This window comes from Marmota flaviventris, chromosome 2 (assembly GCF_047511675.1).
Source record: "Marmota flaviventris isolate mMarFla1 chromosome 2, mMarFla1.hap1, whole genome shotgun sequence".
NCBI classification, from domain to species: domain Eukaryota; kingdom Metazoa; phylum Chordata; class Mammalia; order Rodentia; family Sciuridae; genus Marmota; species Marmota flaviventris.
The window spans coordinates 152,337,458-152,351,517 of record NC_092499.1 but is presented as its reverse complement, the minus strand read 5'-3'; the positions used below and the strand labels follow the sequence as shown (position 1 = coordinate 152,351,517).

The following is a 14,060-nucleotide window of genomic DNA, read 5'->3' as shown; positions in this document are numbered from 1 at the left end:
AAGAGCAGCACTTCAGGGAGAAGTCCCGGAGGAGGGCGTCCGGGGCGGGGTCGCTATAATAGGGGGCACTCAACGCCATGGCCTGGGGCCGCCGCAGGAGCGCCCTCCCAAGGCCGCGTTCTGAAGATGGCTACCCTGCTCCGCGTCTAACGGTGTCCCCTCTGCGGGCCCGGCAGCCGAAGCTCAGCTCAGTCCTTGCGTTCCGGCGTCAGCTGGGCCTACAGGCTGGAAGTGGCGAACCGCCAGCCCTGCGCAAGCGGTCTCTCGAGGCGGGGCGCCGGGCTCCTTCCGGGGATGGGCCCGGGCGCCCGCGTAGGCCGGCTCTGCCGCGGCTCCTCCCCAGTCGGGCGGGCGCTCCGCTGTGTCTCCGCCCTACTGTCCGCCCGGCCGGGCGGGCAGCAAACTGGGCCTGGGCGGCCGCTCCGGGAGCTCTAAGGCCGGAGGAGTTCAGAGGCTTCCAAGCTGCGGCTGGCCCGCGACTGGGCCGGGGCGAAAAGACGGCTGCACCATGTTCTCCCTCAAGCCGCCCAGACCCACCTTCAGGTCTTACCTTCTGCCGCCGCCCCAGGTAAACATCCCCCTCCCCGCGAGCTGTCCTCTCCTTGGCGCTTCCGGGGAGCCGAAGGGCCGAACACCCGGAGCGGAGGGACCCCGCCAGGCTGTGTCTGTCTGGGTGCTCCCCGCCGCGCGGTTGTCTGAGTCCCGGGGCGCGGAAACGCGCCTCTTTGGGAGCCTCCCCTTCTGTGGTAGAAACTTGTGAAACTCTGCTGCAGCCATTCTCTCTACTCGAAGTCTTGTCCTAGGGAGCGTTCGGAGCCGGGTTTGTTTAGTTCCTAGCCCGGGCAATGGTCCCCACTGTGACCGCCAGCGTGATTGCTGCGCTTGTGGGCATCTGGTAAGAGGAGGTTACTGTCATAAGTGTAAACACTTGGAACAGGTACAAGCGATTTTAATGTTTTTTTATTGTCAGGCTCCCACGGCCAGAGTGAGCAGATCTCGGTTAAGACGTGAAAGAGTTGAAGTGGGAGAATGTGTGTCTGTCGCATGTGTCATCACGTAGAAAACAGAAAATTGCCTTAGTATCTCCTTTCTTATATGAGAGGGAAGTTTCGATTTTGATTAATTTTGTTAATGTATTTCAGACTGACGATAAGATCAATTCGGAACCGAAGATTAAAAAACTGGAGCCAGTCCTTTTGCCAGGTAAACTTTGGAGTTCTAAGAGATTCTTTAGTAATGTGTTTTGGTCTTAGATTATTCTACCGACTAGTATCATGTAGTTAACTTCCCTCTTCTATTTATTTTAAACTTTCTCCATTTAAAAATCTGATGACCAAGGGGAGAAAAAGTGTGGTTAGAAATAATAGAGTTTCATAGAAAACTGTCAAGAACATGACTAACTCATACTCTGTTTTGTTTTCTGAAATGTTCTTTTTGAAAAGAAGTATATCTTTAATTGCTTGGGTAGTGAAAGTACTTTTTCGCCTTTCATATCTGTCAGCAACCTAATGCGTTTGTGATTAATAGTCAGATCATCATTTTAATGTATTTTGATAGCATGAAAAGAAGCTTTTATTATGTCTGTTTCTCTGTACTACTAACAAAGCTTAGTGAACTTTGAATTACTTAGTTAGCAATTGTTTTTTGGAGTTGTCAGCTGTATTTGCAAATTTTTTTGTTTCAATTTAGAACAGGATTTCCCAGCAGAGTCATTATTGACATTTTGGGGTGGATAATTCTTTGTTGTGAGGGGCTGTCCATAATTTAGCAGCATTCCTAGCCTCTCCTACTACTAGATGTCAGTGGCATCCCTATCCTTTGCCACTAGTTTTGGCCTAGTTGCCACAACCAAAATGCCTCTAATCACTGCCACATCTTTGTGCATGTGTGTGCATGTGCATGCACAAATTACCCTGGGGGACAAAATCTTTTCCAGGCTGAGAATCATTGTTTAAAACAAAATTTACCTTAGAGAACCTTAGAGATAGAGCTAAGGAATGGTGATAGATAAGAGTTTCATTTTAGGATATAAAAAATATTGATTGATTAGTATTTTGAATTGTGTGATAATTATGTAAGAATTAGGAAAACTCAGTTGTTTAATATGATTAAGGGAAGTAGCCAGATACTTAGGAAAGCCTGTTTTAAATCTGAAATAAAATCAAATACCAATTGTATGGCTGCTATCAACATTTAAAAATGTAAGTTAATACTTAGAGCCAAATTTAGTGAAGTAACTAGAACTTTGGAAGTAGTAACTGAATAAATATGGAAACTTACAATTTTAAAATATTAAGTAGGAACAAATGTGTTAAAAACATTGTCCCTGTTCCATATGGTAGATACTCTTAAAAAAGTTTTTTTTTTTTTTTAACTTTATCATGGGAGTTAGTTATAAATATTTCCCCTTGATTTTGTTAGCACTTTTCACCCAGTGTTTACTAATTAATCTTTACACTTTTCCTCAGAATGAACAATAGAATTACCAAGTAACCCTTGCGCCCTGTTTGTGTGCTCTTTTAGTCTTAGTCACTCTAGGCATTTAAAAGGTAGTGGTGGGAAACAGCATTCATCTTGAATGATTGCCTGCCTATGAGCTCTTGAACTTTGGCTTGCTTGTCTTTAACAGGGTGGTTCATAGGCTTTCATTCCTCCTTTTAGATTATGCTTTGACTCTAATAAACAACATGGTCTTAACTATGGGTACTAATGCTTGATTTTTAAAAAAAAAAAAAACAGCTTTTAAATCTAAGGTATGCTTATGAAAAATGTTACTTAGTATCAGAGAATTTTCTTTCTCATTGAAGGTTTATCTATTTTTTAAAATTACTAAAAACTTCCCTTTCTTCTAAAAAGTCAATTTTCTAGGGAAGAGTTTAAACCCAGTTCCTGACTACAAGTTATTCTTGTAGAAATATAAGCTAAATCTGATCCTCTTTTAGTCATGTTATGGGACTCTCTGACCTGTGTTGATTTTTCTTGTGTTGAATTTCATGTCACAATATGTACATGCATTTGTGATGGCTCTGTCATCTAATATTCTATTTGCCTCTGACTTAACCTTATAGAGCACTGAGCCAATCCTAAATTATAGTGTTTTTTGTCCCCCTGACTTCTTCTGTTCTTACCTCCTTGTTCTGGCTTTCTCAAAGTCTTCCTCATTGTGTTCTTATTTTTGCTGTCCTTTTGTGGTCTCTGTTTCCTGCTTCACCTGTCATGTCACATTGTGTGACTACCCGAACCCTACTATTGGCCCTTGCCCTTCTTTGGCCTGTAGCCTATTACTCTACCCATGAAATCTGGAAGGCAAGTAAAAAGTTACCTTAAGACTAAGAGCGGCTAGGGATATAGGTCAGTGGTAGAATGTGCCCTTAACATATGCAAAGCCCTGGGTTTGATTCTTAGTACTGCCAAAAAAAACAAATACCAAACAACCAAAAAAACCATAAAGGCTATGATAGGGCTTTTACTAAGAGGGATTGAATAATATAGTTCTGGCCTTTATTGAACTCAGAAATCAAGAGAAAACTTGGCCAAGTCACCTGTGGATTTACCTAGGCACACAGAGCAAGGAGTGATTGTTTGGAGGTATAGTATTGCATGCTGTACTCCGGCATAATGCCTTTCCAAGGGTATTCTACTTCAGTTGCCCGAAGTTTGAACTTTTAATTCCATAAGCAGATGAAAATTAGAACACAAAATCAATTGTTTATTTGTGTGCAGTCACTATGTGCTCTGTTGGAACTTAACAAGGCTAAATTTAAGATGTTCTTATCTTTTATTAAGTAAGGAAAATTGAAGAAAATGACTAGTAATTTAATTTAGATTGTGGTTTATGTTAGTAATTTTCAGCTTCCCTGGTTCATGAAATTCCTTAAGATGAGATTGTATGTAGTTCAACTTCAGGGTCCTGATGTCTAACATAGTGCCTGAAATGTGATAGATATTGAGATATTTATTGAGTAAATGACTGAATCAAGGACACTTTAGATCATCTGCATAAACTGCTTTTTTAACCATGACATACACAGACAGGCCAACTCTTAGATTTAGAGTAAGAGAGACTTATTTCATGTGAGACATCTCAAGAGAATTATATCTGAGCCTGTAATTGAAATTTGTCAAAGCAGTTATACTTCATGTAGTCCTTCTCTTTATCACTCTTTCATTACATGAATCTTTTTCTTGGAATGACTGTATTGTATATATGTAAAGTTGCTCTAATACTTTTAGAAAATTGAGTATGAGAATTTTAAAATGTGTGTACTCATGTATATGTTTATGTTCCAGTGTATATTCATTAAGAGCATGTAATGCCAGACTGTGCTCCTTTCTTTTATTTATAACTGCTGGACTGGTGGACAGATTCTGTGAACCTCTTGGGTGCCAGGTTCAGGAGAAGGTGCTGGAAGTGTAATGTGGCTGGATTGCAGCAGGGTCCAGGGTGCTTCTAGCTGCCTATGGACCAGGTAGAAGATTATATGACTTGGATCAGAGGTTCCCATATTTCAGCCGAGGCCTCACTATTTTTCCTTAGGCTGGTATTGAACTCTTAGGCCTAGTTGATCCTCTCCTTTAGTCTCCCAAGTACTGGCTGGGTGATGTTTTGCCAGCCCTTGGTCAAAATGAGAAAATTAATGAATGCAACTTTCTTCATAAAGCTAAATTAATTTGATTTAAAGATTTGTCCTTTATTCTGAGATTATATCCTTCTAACTTTTTTGGGTATATTTATTTTGTTAAATGATGATCATAAGCCAGGCCCCGTGGCACACACCTTGTAATCCCAGCAGCTCCAGAGGCTGAGGCAGGAGGATCACAAGTTCAAAGCCAGCCTCAGCAAAAGCACTAAGCAACTCAGTTTTGGGTTTTGGGGTGTGTCTCAGTGGTTGAGTGCCCCTGAGTTCAATCTTCATTAACCAAAAAAAAAAAAAAAGGATGATCATAGTAGCAATAGTTTTAAAAATATTTTTAAGTTGGCAAAATATAATATGTTAGTCCCCTAAATTATTTTGTGCATATCTAGTTTGAAATCTAAATTGGAAACCACTGGGTACAATTACTATATTGGATTATACAGTATAATGAGCACTTATACAGAGAATATCAATTCTTTTGTCTGCCTAGAAATTCTTCCACCATCTTCCAAAAAATGCATTCTCTCTTTTTTGATGAATTGTTCTCACCCAATCTACCCCAGCCTAGGGTTCTAGTGTGGCCGATGAGGATAATAACCCACCCCAGACTAAAAGCATGAACACATCTCAGCTTCTGGATATTTTCAGGTTGGTATTAAGGGAAGAGATCCTTTTAGTAATACTGCCAGTATCCACAATTCCAGAAAACCTGTCCCAAGGAGTGAAGGACACTGAGGGAATGACTGAAGGTGTTCAGTTCTCCGGGTTTTATTGTGCTTGAGCTTCAGCTAACACAAAAGCCACAGAATTCTCTTTTTTTGCCAGCCTAGATTTAGGCATGTTTCTCATACTTCTGGCTAAGATATTTAACTAATATGGTTTACAGGTTAATTAATTCTTATAACAGCTCTGTCTTTAAGATACCAGTTTATTTTCATTTGACAGGTGAGAAAAACTATAGTTTGCAGAGGTTGAGTAATTTGCCCAGTGTTATGAGGGTAAAGCCAGAGTTCTATATTTGGCACCTGGGCTGTGCCTTTACTACGGAGTAGCACAGCTTACCTTGCTGCACTGTGACATTAGGGCACAGATTTATGCTTTGGAACTGTAGAGGAGCAGATTGGATGTCAGCCTAGAGGGAGTTCTCTAGTGAGGTAAAAAGAACTCTGTCCTTGGCTGTGCCCTTTTCGTAGCAGTGACAGATTCTGACCCTGCTTGAGAAGGAACTTTCAAACAATTTTAGTTGCCAGAAAATGGAATGTCTTGAGAGGCAGTGGACTTCCTGTCACGGGCTCTGCCAAAGCAGAGGCTGGTAGAATGCCAGCAGCTTTGTGATGAGGATGTAAGGTTTAATCAGGAGTGGGGTCTGATGGCTTTTTCTGCCTTCTAACCTCAGGACTTGATCCTTTTAAGGATTTAGGAGATAGAAGGGAGAAGAGTCAAAATGTTATAACTGACAATAATGAATTTCTTTGTTCAGCAGGCATTGAATGCATGTTTAGTGCTGCCTGGCGGTAGGGTAAAAAGCTGAAATGAAAAGATGGGGGTCCTGCCTGTAGACAGTTTCAGTCCATTTGCGAAATGGTTCAGTAGAGAAGCCAAAGGTTGTGAGAACTCAGAGGAAGGTCACCTAAGTCAAATGTGAGGTAGGGTGAAGAGTGTTCACAAAGGCTTCTCAGGAAGTATTTGTTCTCTGAATCCTGAGTGCCTCCTAAGCCTTGGCCACTGTTCTAAGGCTGTGTGTCAGCTCACTTCTTTCTCCTTCCCGTCTACAATGCTAACAGCAGTTTCATTATTGAGATGAACTATTAGATTGATAATGAATACGCTGATTGTCAGAGCCTTTTGTAGTCAGATCAGAAGAGCATGGGCCATCTGGAAAATGAAAATAGCCATTGTTGTATAGATTCTTGTTTATCTTTTACATTTTCACTCTTTGGACCATTTATATACTGTTCTTGATTTCTGCCTTACCATAAATCTTATTTTTGAAGTTTAATTGTGAATACCTTAGAAGCAAAAGGACTCTTTTGTGGATGTTTTATGTAATGCTTTTTTTCTTTTTTTTAAGGAGGAGATTTTTACTTTCCTTTTTTAATTTTAATATTTTGTACCTTTCTGCTTTTTTTTTTGGTGTGTGTATGTGTGTGTGTGTGTGTGTGTGTGTGTTTGTGTGTGTGTGGTACTGGGGATTGAACTCATGGCCTTGTGAATGCAAGGCAAGCATTCTACCAACTGAGCTATATCCCCAGCCATCCCTTTCTGCATTTTTGAGTAGAATAGTTACTCATCCTGTTTAAATCCATGGGTTGAATTATGCTTTTGGCCTATATACATTCCACAGGTTAATTAGACATTATGGACAATGATACTTTGCCTTTAACTGTTTTCCAAACTAAAATTTATGAAAAATTTATTTCTATTTGCGACATATAGATTGACCTCCTAATTGTGTAAAGTGTTATAAAAGATATTATGACATGATTTTTTTGGACCTCAGGGAGTTAAAAACTTTCCTAGCTAAACCATTGGAGATGTTACCTTTGTATTTTCCTTTTTTATATTTCTTTACAGATGGAAGGGTCTTGAAAAAATAAACTTTAATTTTTTTTTTTTTATTCCTTCCCAACCATGGTAGAAACTCTTGGTTCGTCTTCTAATCTAGAAAGTGTTTTATGATGCTTTTTGATTACTCCACACTGAAGCTAATTTCCTGATTACTTTATCTTCCATGAGGTCTCCCTGTGAGTTCCCATAGTGACATGCTGGGAAGTGCCTGATGGTATGAACAGTCCAACTTTGCTATTGGCACTGAGCAGGAAGCTCAAGAAATGAGCAGAGTGCAACCCACCCCTAGCATGTCCTCCGTTACCACAGAAAAAGTGAAGAAGTACAGCCTCCATGAAAACTCCTCCTGGAGTTTTAAAGCTTTTGTTATGAATTTCCTTTTCAAGGTCGCCATTTTGGTCTTCTTTTTCACTGCCATGACAAAAAGACCTCACAAGAACAATTAGAGGAGGAAAAGTTTATTTGGGAGCTCACAGTTTCAGAGATATCAGTCCATAGAGAGCTGACTCCATTCCTCAGGTCCTGAGATTAGGCAGAACATCATGGTAGAAATGTGTGGTGGAGCTGGATAACAGGAAGCAGAGACACAGACTCTACTCACTAGATACAAAATATATAACCCAAAGGCACGCCCCCTGATCTACCTCTTCCAGCCATACCTGCCTTCAATTACCACTCGGTTAATCCCTGAAAGGGAATTAATTCAATGATTGGGTTAAGGCAGTCATAACCCAATCATTTCACTTCTAAACTTTCTTGCACTGTCTCACATATGAGATTTTGGGAGACACCTCATATCGAAACCATTATAGCCACTAATTTAAAATGTGAATAAGAATAATCTCAATATTCTTCACACATCCTGCCTAAGAAGAGGCCCTTTTGTATCCTGTCTTTCTTTGCTAGCTTTCTGGCCCACAGTATTATAGTACAGGGTAGTAGCTTATGACAGCTCCTATTCCTCTATTTTTTAACATTATGAGCAGATAGCTTGTGTGAGCAGAAAACACATTCTGCTGAGTGCCACAACTCATTGGTAAGAATGGAGTCTTTTGAACTGCCTCTGGTGGACACATTCCTAAAGGAAGATTTTTCTGTTCTCATCCTGGTTCTAAGTTGAACTTGAAAGCTTTCTAAGTGTTGCAGGTGGAGAGAACCTGCCCTTAGACAGGAAGTGCCTAATAGCATTTCCTAAGCCTTGTTTCACATAATTATAAGAATTCTCACTTAAATGTCTATCTCTACAGGAAATCTTTTCTGTAAAGTGGCACATAGTAAATGAGGGTGGCTGTATCAGTAATAATTTAATTTATAGAAACAGCAGTTTGTTTTTATCCCATGGAGCATGATTTACCATCCCCAGGACCTATTAAATGCATTCTCTTTTTCTTGGACTCATCCTCACCACCTTCATAAGGCTGACATTTCACTTGTACATTGGTAAAAGAGTCAGAGAAGAATGTCTGTCCAGATGTGTGCCTCTTAAATGAAATTGGCAGATGATGCTAGTGTGGCTACCATGTTCTGTCCTGAGAGCACGCCATCCCTTTATTCCCATTATTTCCTTTGTTCCCCATCTCAGGAACCTGAAATCCTATGGTATGTATATGCGAAAAATAGGTATGAATCATAAATGCTATAACTGAATAAATTTTTGAAACAATATTTTGCAAGTCTTTTTCTGGATTAGTTAACTAGGTAAGAAAGGTGACACAGTATAAGGCAATATAGGTCATACTTTGTAAGCCAGTAGTTTTGTATTGGGAAGTCATTGTTAAAGGAATATGTCCTATGTCTGAACTGGGAATAATTAGTTTAGTTGTTTAAGTTGAGGGCCTCTTATAAATGGTAGCTAAAATTGAAGGGAAAGGGTTGAATATTCAATAATCCAGATTTTGATAAGGGAGCTGATAAGCTTTGTGTTCAAGAAACTAGAAGATTTGAATTTTATGTATTTGAATTACTTAATGAGTTTCATGTCTTTTTAAAATTTTTTTTTTTGTTGAGTTGGACACAATACCTTTATTTTATTTATTTACTTTTATGTAGTACTGAGGCTTGAACCCAGCACCTCACATATGCTAAGTGAGCGCTCTACTGCTGAGAGCCCCAACCCCAGCCCCTCTTTTTTATTTTTTGTTAGAATTCATTTAAGATCAGTACCTTGGTGTTTTTTTGTTTGTTTGTTTGTTTTAATAATAGGGATTGATACCCAGGGTGCTTAACCACTGGGCCACATCCTCAGCCCCTTTTTTAACTTTTTATTTTGAGACAGAGTCTAAGTTGCTTATAACTTTGCTAAGTTGCTGAGACTGGCTTCAAAGTGATCCTCCTGCCTAAGCCTCCTGAGCTGCTGGGATTATAGGTATTCGCACCATGTGGCTATCTTGAATCTTTAAATCAGTTTTGGTACTTGTTCTATCTCATTACAGCACATTTAATTTTATGCAAGTGTAGGGAAACAAGTACAGATAGCCCTCTAAATCTGTGGGTTACAATTTGTGGATCCAACCAACTACCAATCAACAATATTCTGAAAATTGCCCCTGTACTGAACATGTACAGACTTTTTGTCATTGTTCCCTATACAATACTGTATAAGTATACAATACTGTATTTACATAGCCTTTATGTTATATTAAGTATTCTAAGCTAGAGATTATATAAAGGATGTGTATAAGTTATTTGCAAATACTAACCATTTATATAAGGACTTGAACATCTACAGATTTGGGTATCTGCAGGGTACTAGAATCAATCCTCCATAGACACCACAGGACAACTATGTTGGATTTGGAGTCAGAACACTAAGTTTCAAGTTTTACTTCTTACTGTTTTTAAGATCTTAGGAAAGTGATTTAACCTCTTTGGGCCCAGGTCCCTTATCTGTGTATTAAAGAAAACATCTGCCTTCCTTACCTTACAAGCTGTTGAATTAAGAAAAATTCTGAGAAACTCCCTTTGCTAGATTTTTATTGCTTTCTATGCATGTGTAGGCAAGCAGTGGCAGTTCTGTGATTTTTTTCCCCCTCTATCTTCATATAAGTTTACTTAAAACAGTGCTTGGCTACTCAGCCATATTGAATTACTGGTTTTTGTTCTGTTTAGAATAGCTTCTGTCCAACTGGTGGTGGTTGTGTGGTAAACCAGGGTACTAAAGTGATTTTATTCATTTATTCAGCACTTGCTTAATAGACACTTACTATGTGATAGATATTGTTCTGTGTACTAAAGTTTCAGCATTGAATAAAAATTAGTCCTTTTTTTTTTTTAAATATATTGTCAGGGGGCATGTAATACTGAGTGTGAGGTAGGTATTAGTTTAAGTATATATGTATATACAATTATAACTGTGATGAGTATTACAAGTTTATGGTACTGTGATAGGAAGCATTTAATCTAGGCAGGCATATTTTTAAGGCATTTCTGAGATAGTGATTAAGCTAAAAGAAAGAATCTTCCAAAAATGGAATCATGTTTAAAGACCCCGCAGATGGAAGCCCTGTGGTACTTATGAGGGCTTCATAGATAGCTGCTGTGGTTAGAGCAGTGAGGGTGAGGAAGACAGCTGAGGCTGGCCAGGCACACAGGGACTTCAACCACTTGAAGGAGGCTTGTGTTCAGAATGGAAATTTTCGTAAGTGTTTTGAGCCAGGAATTTGACATGAGCATGTTGGAATTAAATTTTCAAGTAAGTGTCAGGAAGCTGTGCTTAAAACTAGCCTTGTGAATTTTTAAGAACTTTGAATAGAATTATTTTCTAACTCAAATTTATTGTAACATTTTTGTTAGAGGGTTGTTGTTAGATTTTTTTTTCATTATTCATGAATTGGTAGGTAGGGATTGTCAGTAACAGGTCCTTGTCTATCACTATTAAGGGTTTTTATAATGATAGAAATAGGCAAAGTAGATCAGCACCCTAACTTTTCTGTTGTTGACCATGAAGACTGATGGCTTAGAAATGTTGTTTGATCTAACTAAATTTTATATCTTAAAATTAAGATTTAATGGTAATTAAGCTTTAAATAAATTATAGAAAATTATTCTTTTCAAGAGCAAATTTTAACTTTTGGTTTCTTCTATTTATCTCTTTAATATTTCCTTTTAATTTAAGCTATATTTTAAAATTTTATCACCTACTGAGTTATAATTTGATTAAGGAAAATAAATTATAAATTTGACTTTATAGATTTTTAAACAAATAAAGCTGAATGCTATTCCTCATTCTTTATAAAAGGGATCAAAAGCCAGGCCCAGTGGCACATGACTCTATTCCCTGCATTTTGGGAAGCTGAGGCAGGAGAATCACAAGTTTGGAGCCATCCTGGGCAACTTAGTGAGAACTTGTCTCAAAATTAAAAATATAAAGGGCTAGAGATGTAGTTCAGTGGTAAAGCACCCTTGGGTTTAATCCCCAATACTGGAAAAGAAAAAAAAAACCTAAAAGGGATAAAAAATATGACTTAAGAAAACAAGTCACATGTTAATAAAACACAAATATTTTATCAAGTAATACTCCAAAGGAGAGGGTTTAGCTTATTTCTTCTCCTTTGAACAAATAAATAATGAGAGGTAATATAGCAGAAGTAAGGAGTGCAGATGTAGGATAGCCTTTCTAGTTCAATCAGTTCAGACCCCAAAACTCTTTTTGCCTCAGTTTCTGTACCTTACAAATGGAGAGTGATGCCTTGTAACTGTTTCTGTTGTGAAGATACAAAAGCACAGTGTTTAGCACCTAGTAAGCAATTTGTGAATGTTTTTCTTCCTGTCATCATTAAATCAAGAAATTTTCCTTCTAGGTCATCCAATGATTGTTGACATTTTATGGTTTTAATCGTAACTCAGTCCAATTATTTTTTGTTGTTATTTTTAAGGAGAAATTGTTGTAAATGAAGTAAATTTTGTGAGAAAATGCATTGCAACAGACACAAGTCAGTATGATTTGTGGGGAAAACTGGTGTGCAGTAACTTCAAAATCTCCTTTATTACGGATGACCCAATGCCATTACAGGTGTGTTTTATTTGTATACTATTTCACTGTGTTAAGGATTCACCTCTAAGCAGAACATATTTGTTATATAAATCACAGGTATAAAAATATAATAAATTTATTGATAAATGATTATCATAATGTTGGGAATATATTAAAATTCAAAAAAAGGTAAGCAGACTTTTGGGATTTGCTTGAGGAATAGAATTAGATGATTTTAAGTTACCTTGTTTTGTTTATCATCTGTGATCATTGGTTATATATACTTTTCAATAAGGGAGTTATTTCCTCCCTTCCAAATCTTTTAACTTATTTATGACAGTAAAGATACTCTTTTAAACTAGTCATGAAGAGAAAAACTCATTTATTTAGTAAATAATCTTGTAAATGCTGAGCATTTTACTGATTTCATATTTTTTAAACAAATAATCCTTTCCCCAAAATGTCAAATTCTAGTTTCTAGTATACAGTAAGAGTGAAAAAAAAGTTGATAAAATGATTCTTTAATAACCCTTTTTGCCATTTTATATTCTTACTGCAAAGTAATAATTCTACATAATTTTAATTTTTTTTAAAGTCAAGCATTTATTTGATTAAATTAAAAATCCTAGACTTTTCTCTTAGCTCAGTTGTATTTTGCTTTGCAAAGTGTTACACATTTTTGCCTCTAAGATCTTATAGCAATGATTGTTCTCTAATGAAACACTTTCTTACTAACTATGAACTTGTTTTGAATGGTCTGTGAGTAAATTTCATATAGCCATTCATTAATTTATCATAATATTTCCTGTATATTTGTGTGTTTGTTAATATATATCTGTATTTAGACTATGTTTGAGGTCTTTAGAAATATCTAATAGATATGGATACTAGCTTGTTTTGATGTGCACTTGGGTTTTCCCCTTTGTTTTTAGCTTCATTAAATGATCTCTGGCCCTAGACTTCACTGTCAATGAGAAGCATATACCTTGAATAGCTCAAATCTAGTAACAATAATAGGAAAAATAAACCAATGCTATACCAACAGTAGGTTAATTGTGTCAGCTATGTCTTTAGTTTGAAATGGAAACAAATTATTAGCAGGTAAAAACAGTGAGCTCTAGTTTACCAAAAGCTTTTTTGAAAGATTTTTATTTCTAGTAGACTTTCTATTCTAAAAAATAGTTACTTTTCCTCTAAAATATTCACTGTGAAAATCAAGTATTTTACCCATTAAAATCTGGTGACATAGCAGTCCTTCATCTTCCTTACTTTGTGAATAGTTTATCTAGCACCAGACATGCAAATGTTTGCCTGTGAAGTAATTAATCATATTACATTTCTTGGATATTAACGTGGTATTATGGTGTACTTTTCAACTTAATTTCCATTGTTAAAATGTGGGAGAAAGATGGAGAGAACATGAATACAACATACATTTCTTTCCTCTGTGCTACCAAAGTGTGTCCTAAGATACTGTATACTTAGAATGGTCCTGGCTATGTATGCAGAAGTTTTTTGTGTATTTTAAAGGTAGTAGTCACACTTTCCCATCACGTTTAAAGGTAATGCTTATATTACTGCTGTGAGATTAAGGAAAGAATTAATGTGAAGATGATTTTTTTATTTCAGAAATTCCATTACAGAAACCTTCTTCTTGGAGAACATGATGTCCCTTTAACATGTATTGAACAAATTGTCACAGGTATGTAGTATTCTGCATGTATTCCCTCTCAAAATTGAAGCTGAGTGTGGTGGTGCAGAGCTTATGGGATGACTAGGAGTTGCAGGGGACAGCCTAAGAGTATAGCAAGACCCTACATTTTTAAAAAAAATGTAATTGGTCTTTAAACGTTGATTCCATTCTGGTGTATTCCTTGAAATAC

General features: G+C 37.5%; 1 protein-coding gene across 2 annotated transcripts in view; it reads left to right on the top strand.

Annotated features, from left to right (window-relative positions):
• The first annotated feature begins 352 nt into the window (after positions 1 to 352).
• The window catches only part of Mtmr10 (myotubularin related protein 10), a 52,182-nt gene continuing 38,474 nt past the window's right edge, over positions 353 to 14,060 (top strand). Inside the window, exons 1-4 of one of the 2 annotated variants that reach the window (XM_027955953.2) lie at positions 353 to 568; positions 1,143 to 1,203; positions 12,080 to 12,216; positions 13,807 to 13,879. In XM_027955953.2, coding sequence (XP_027811754.1) covers positions 509 to 568; positions 1,143 to 1,203; positions 12,080 to 12,216; positions 13,807 to 13,879 — 331 coding nt within the window. In that variant the 5' untranslated portion in view covers positions 353 to 508. Of the gene's footprint in view, positions 569 to 1,142; positions 1,204 to 5,200; positions 5,286 to 12,079; positions 12,217 to 13,806; positions 13,880 to 14,060 lie in introns of those variants that run through there. The other variant, XM_071608681.1, reaches the window with a different exon arrangement.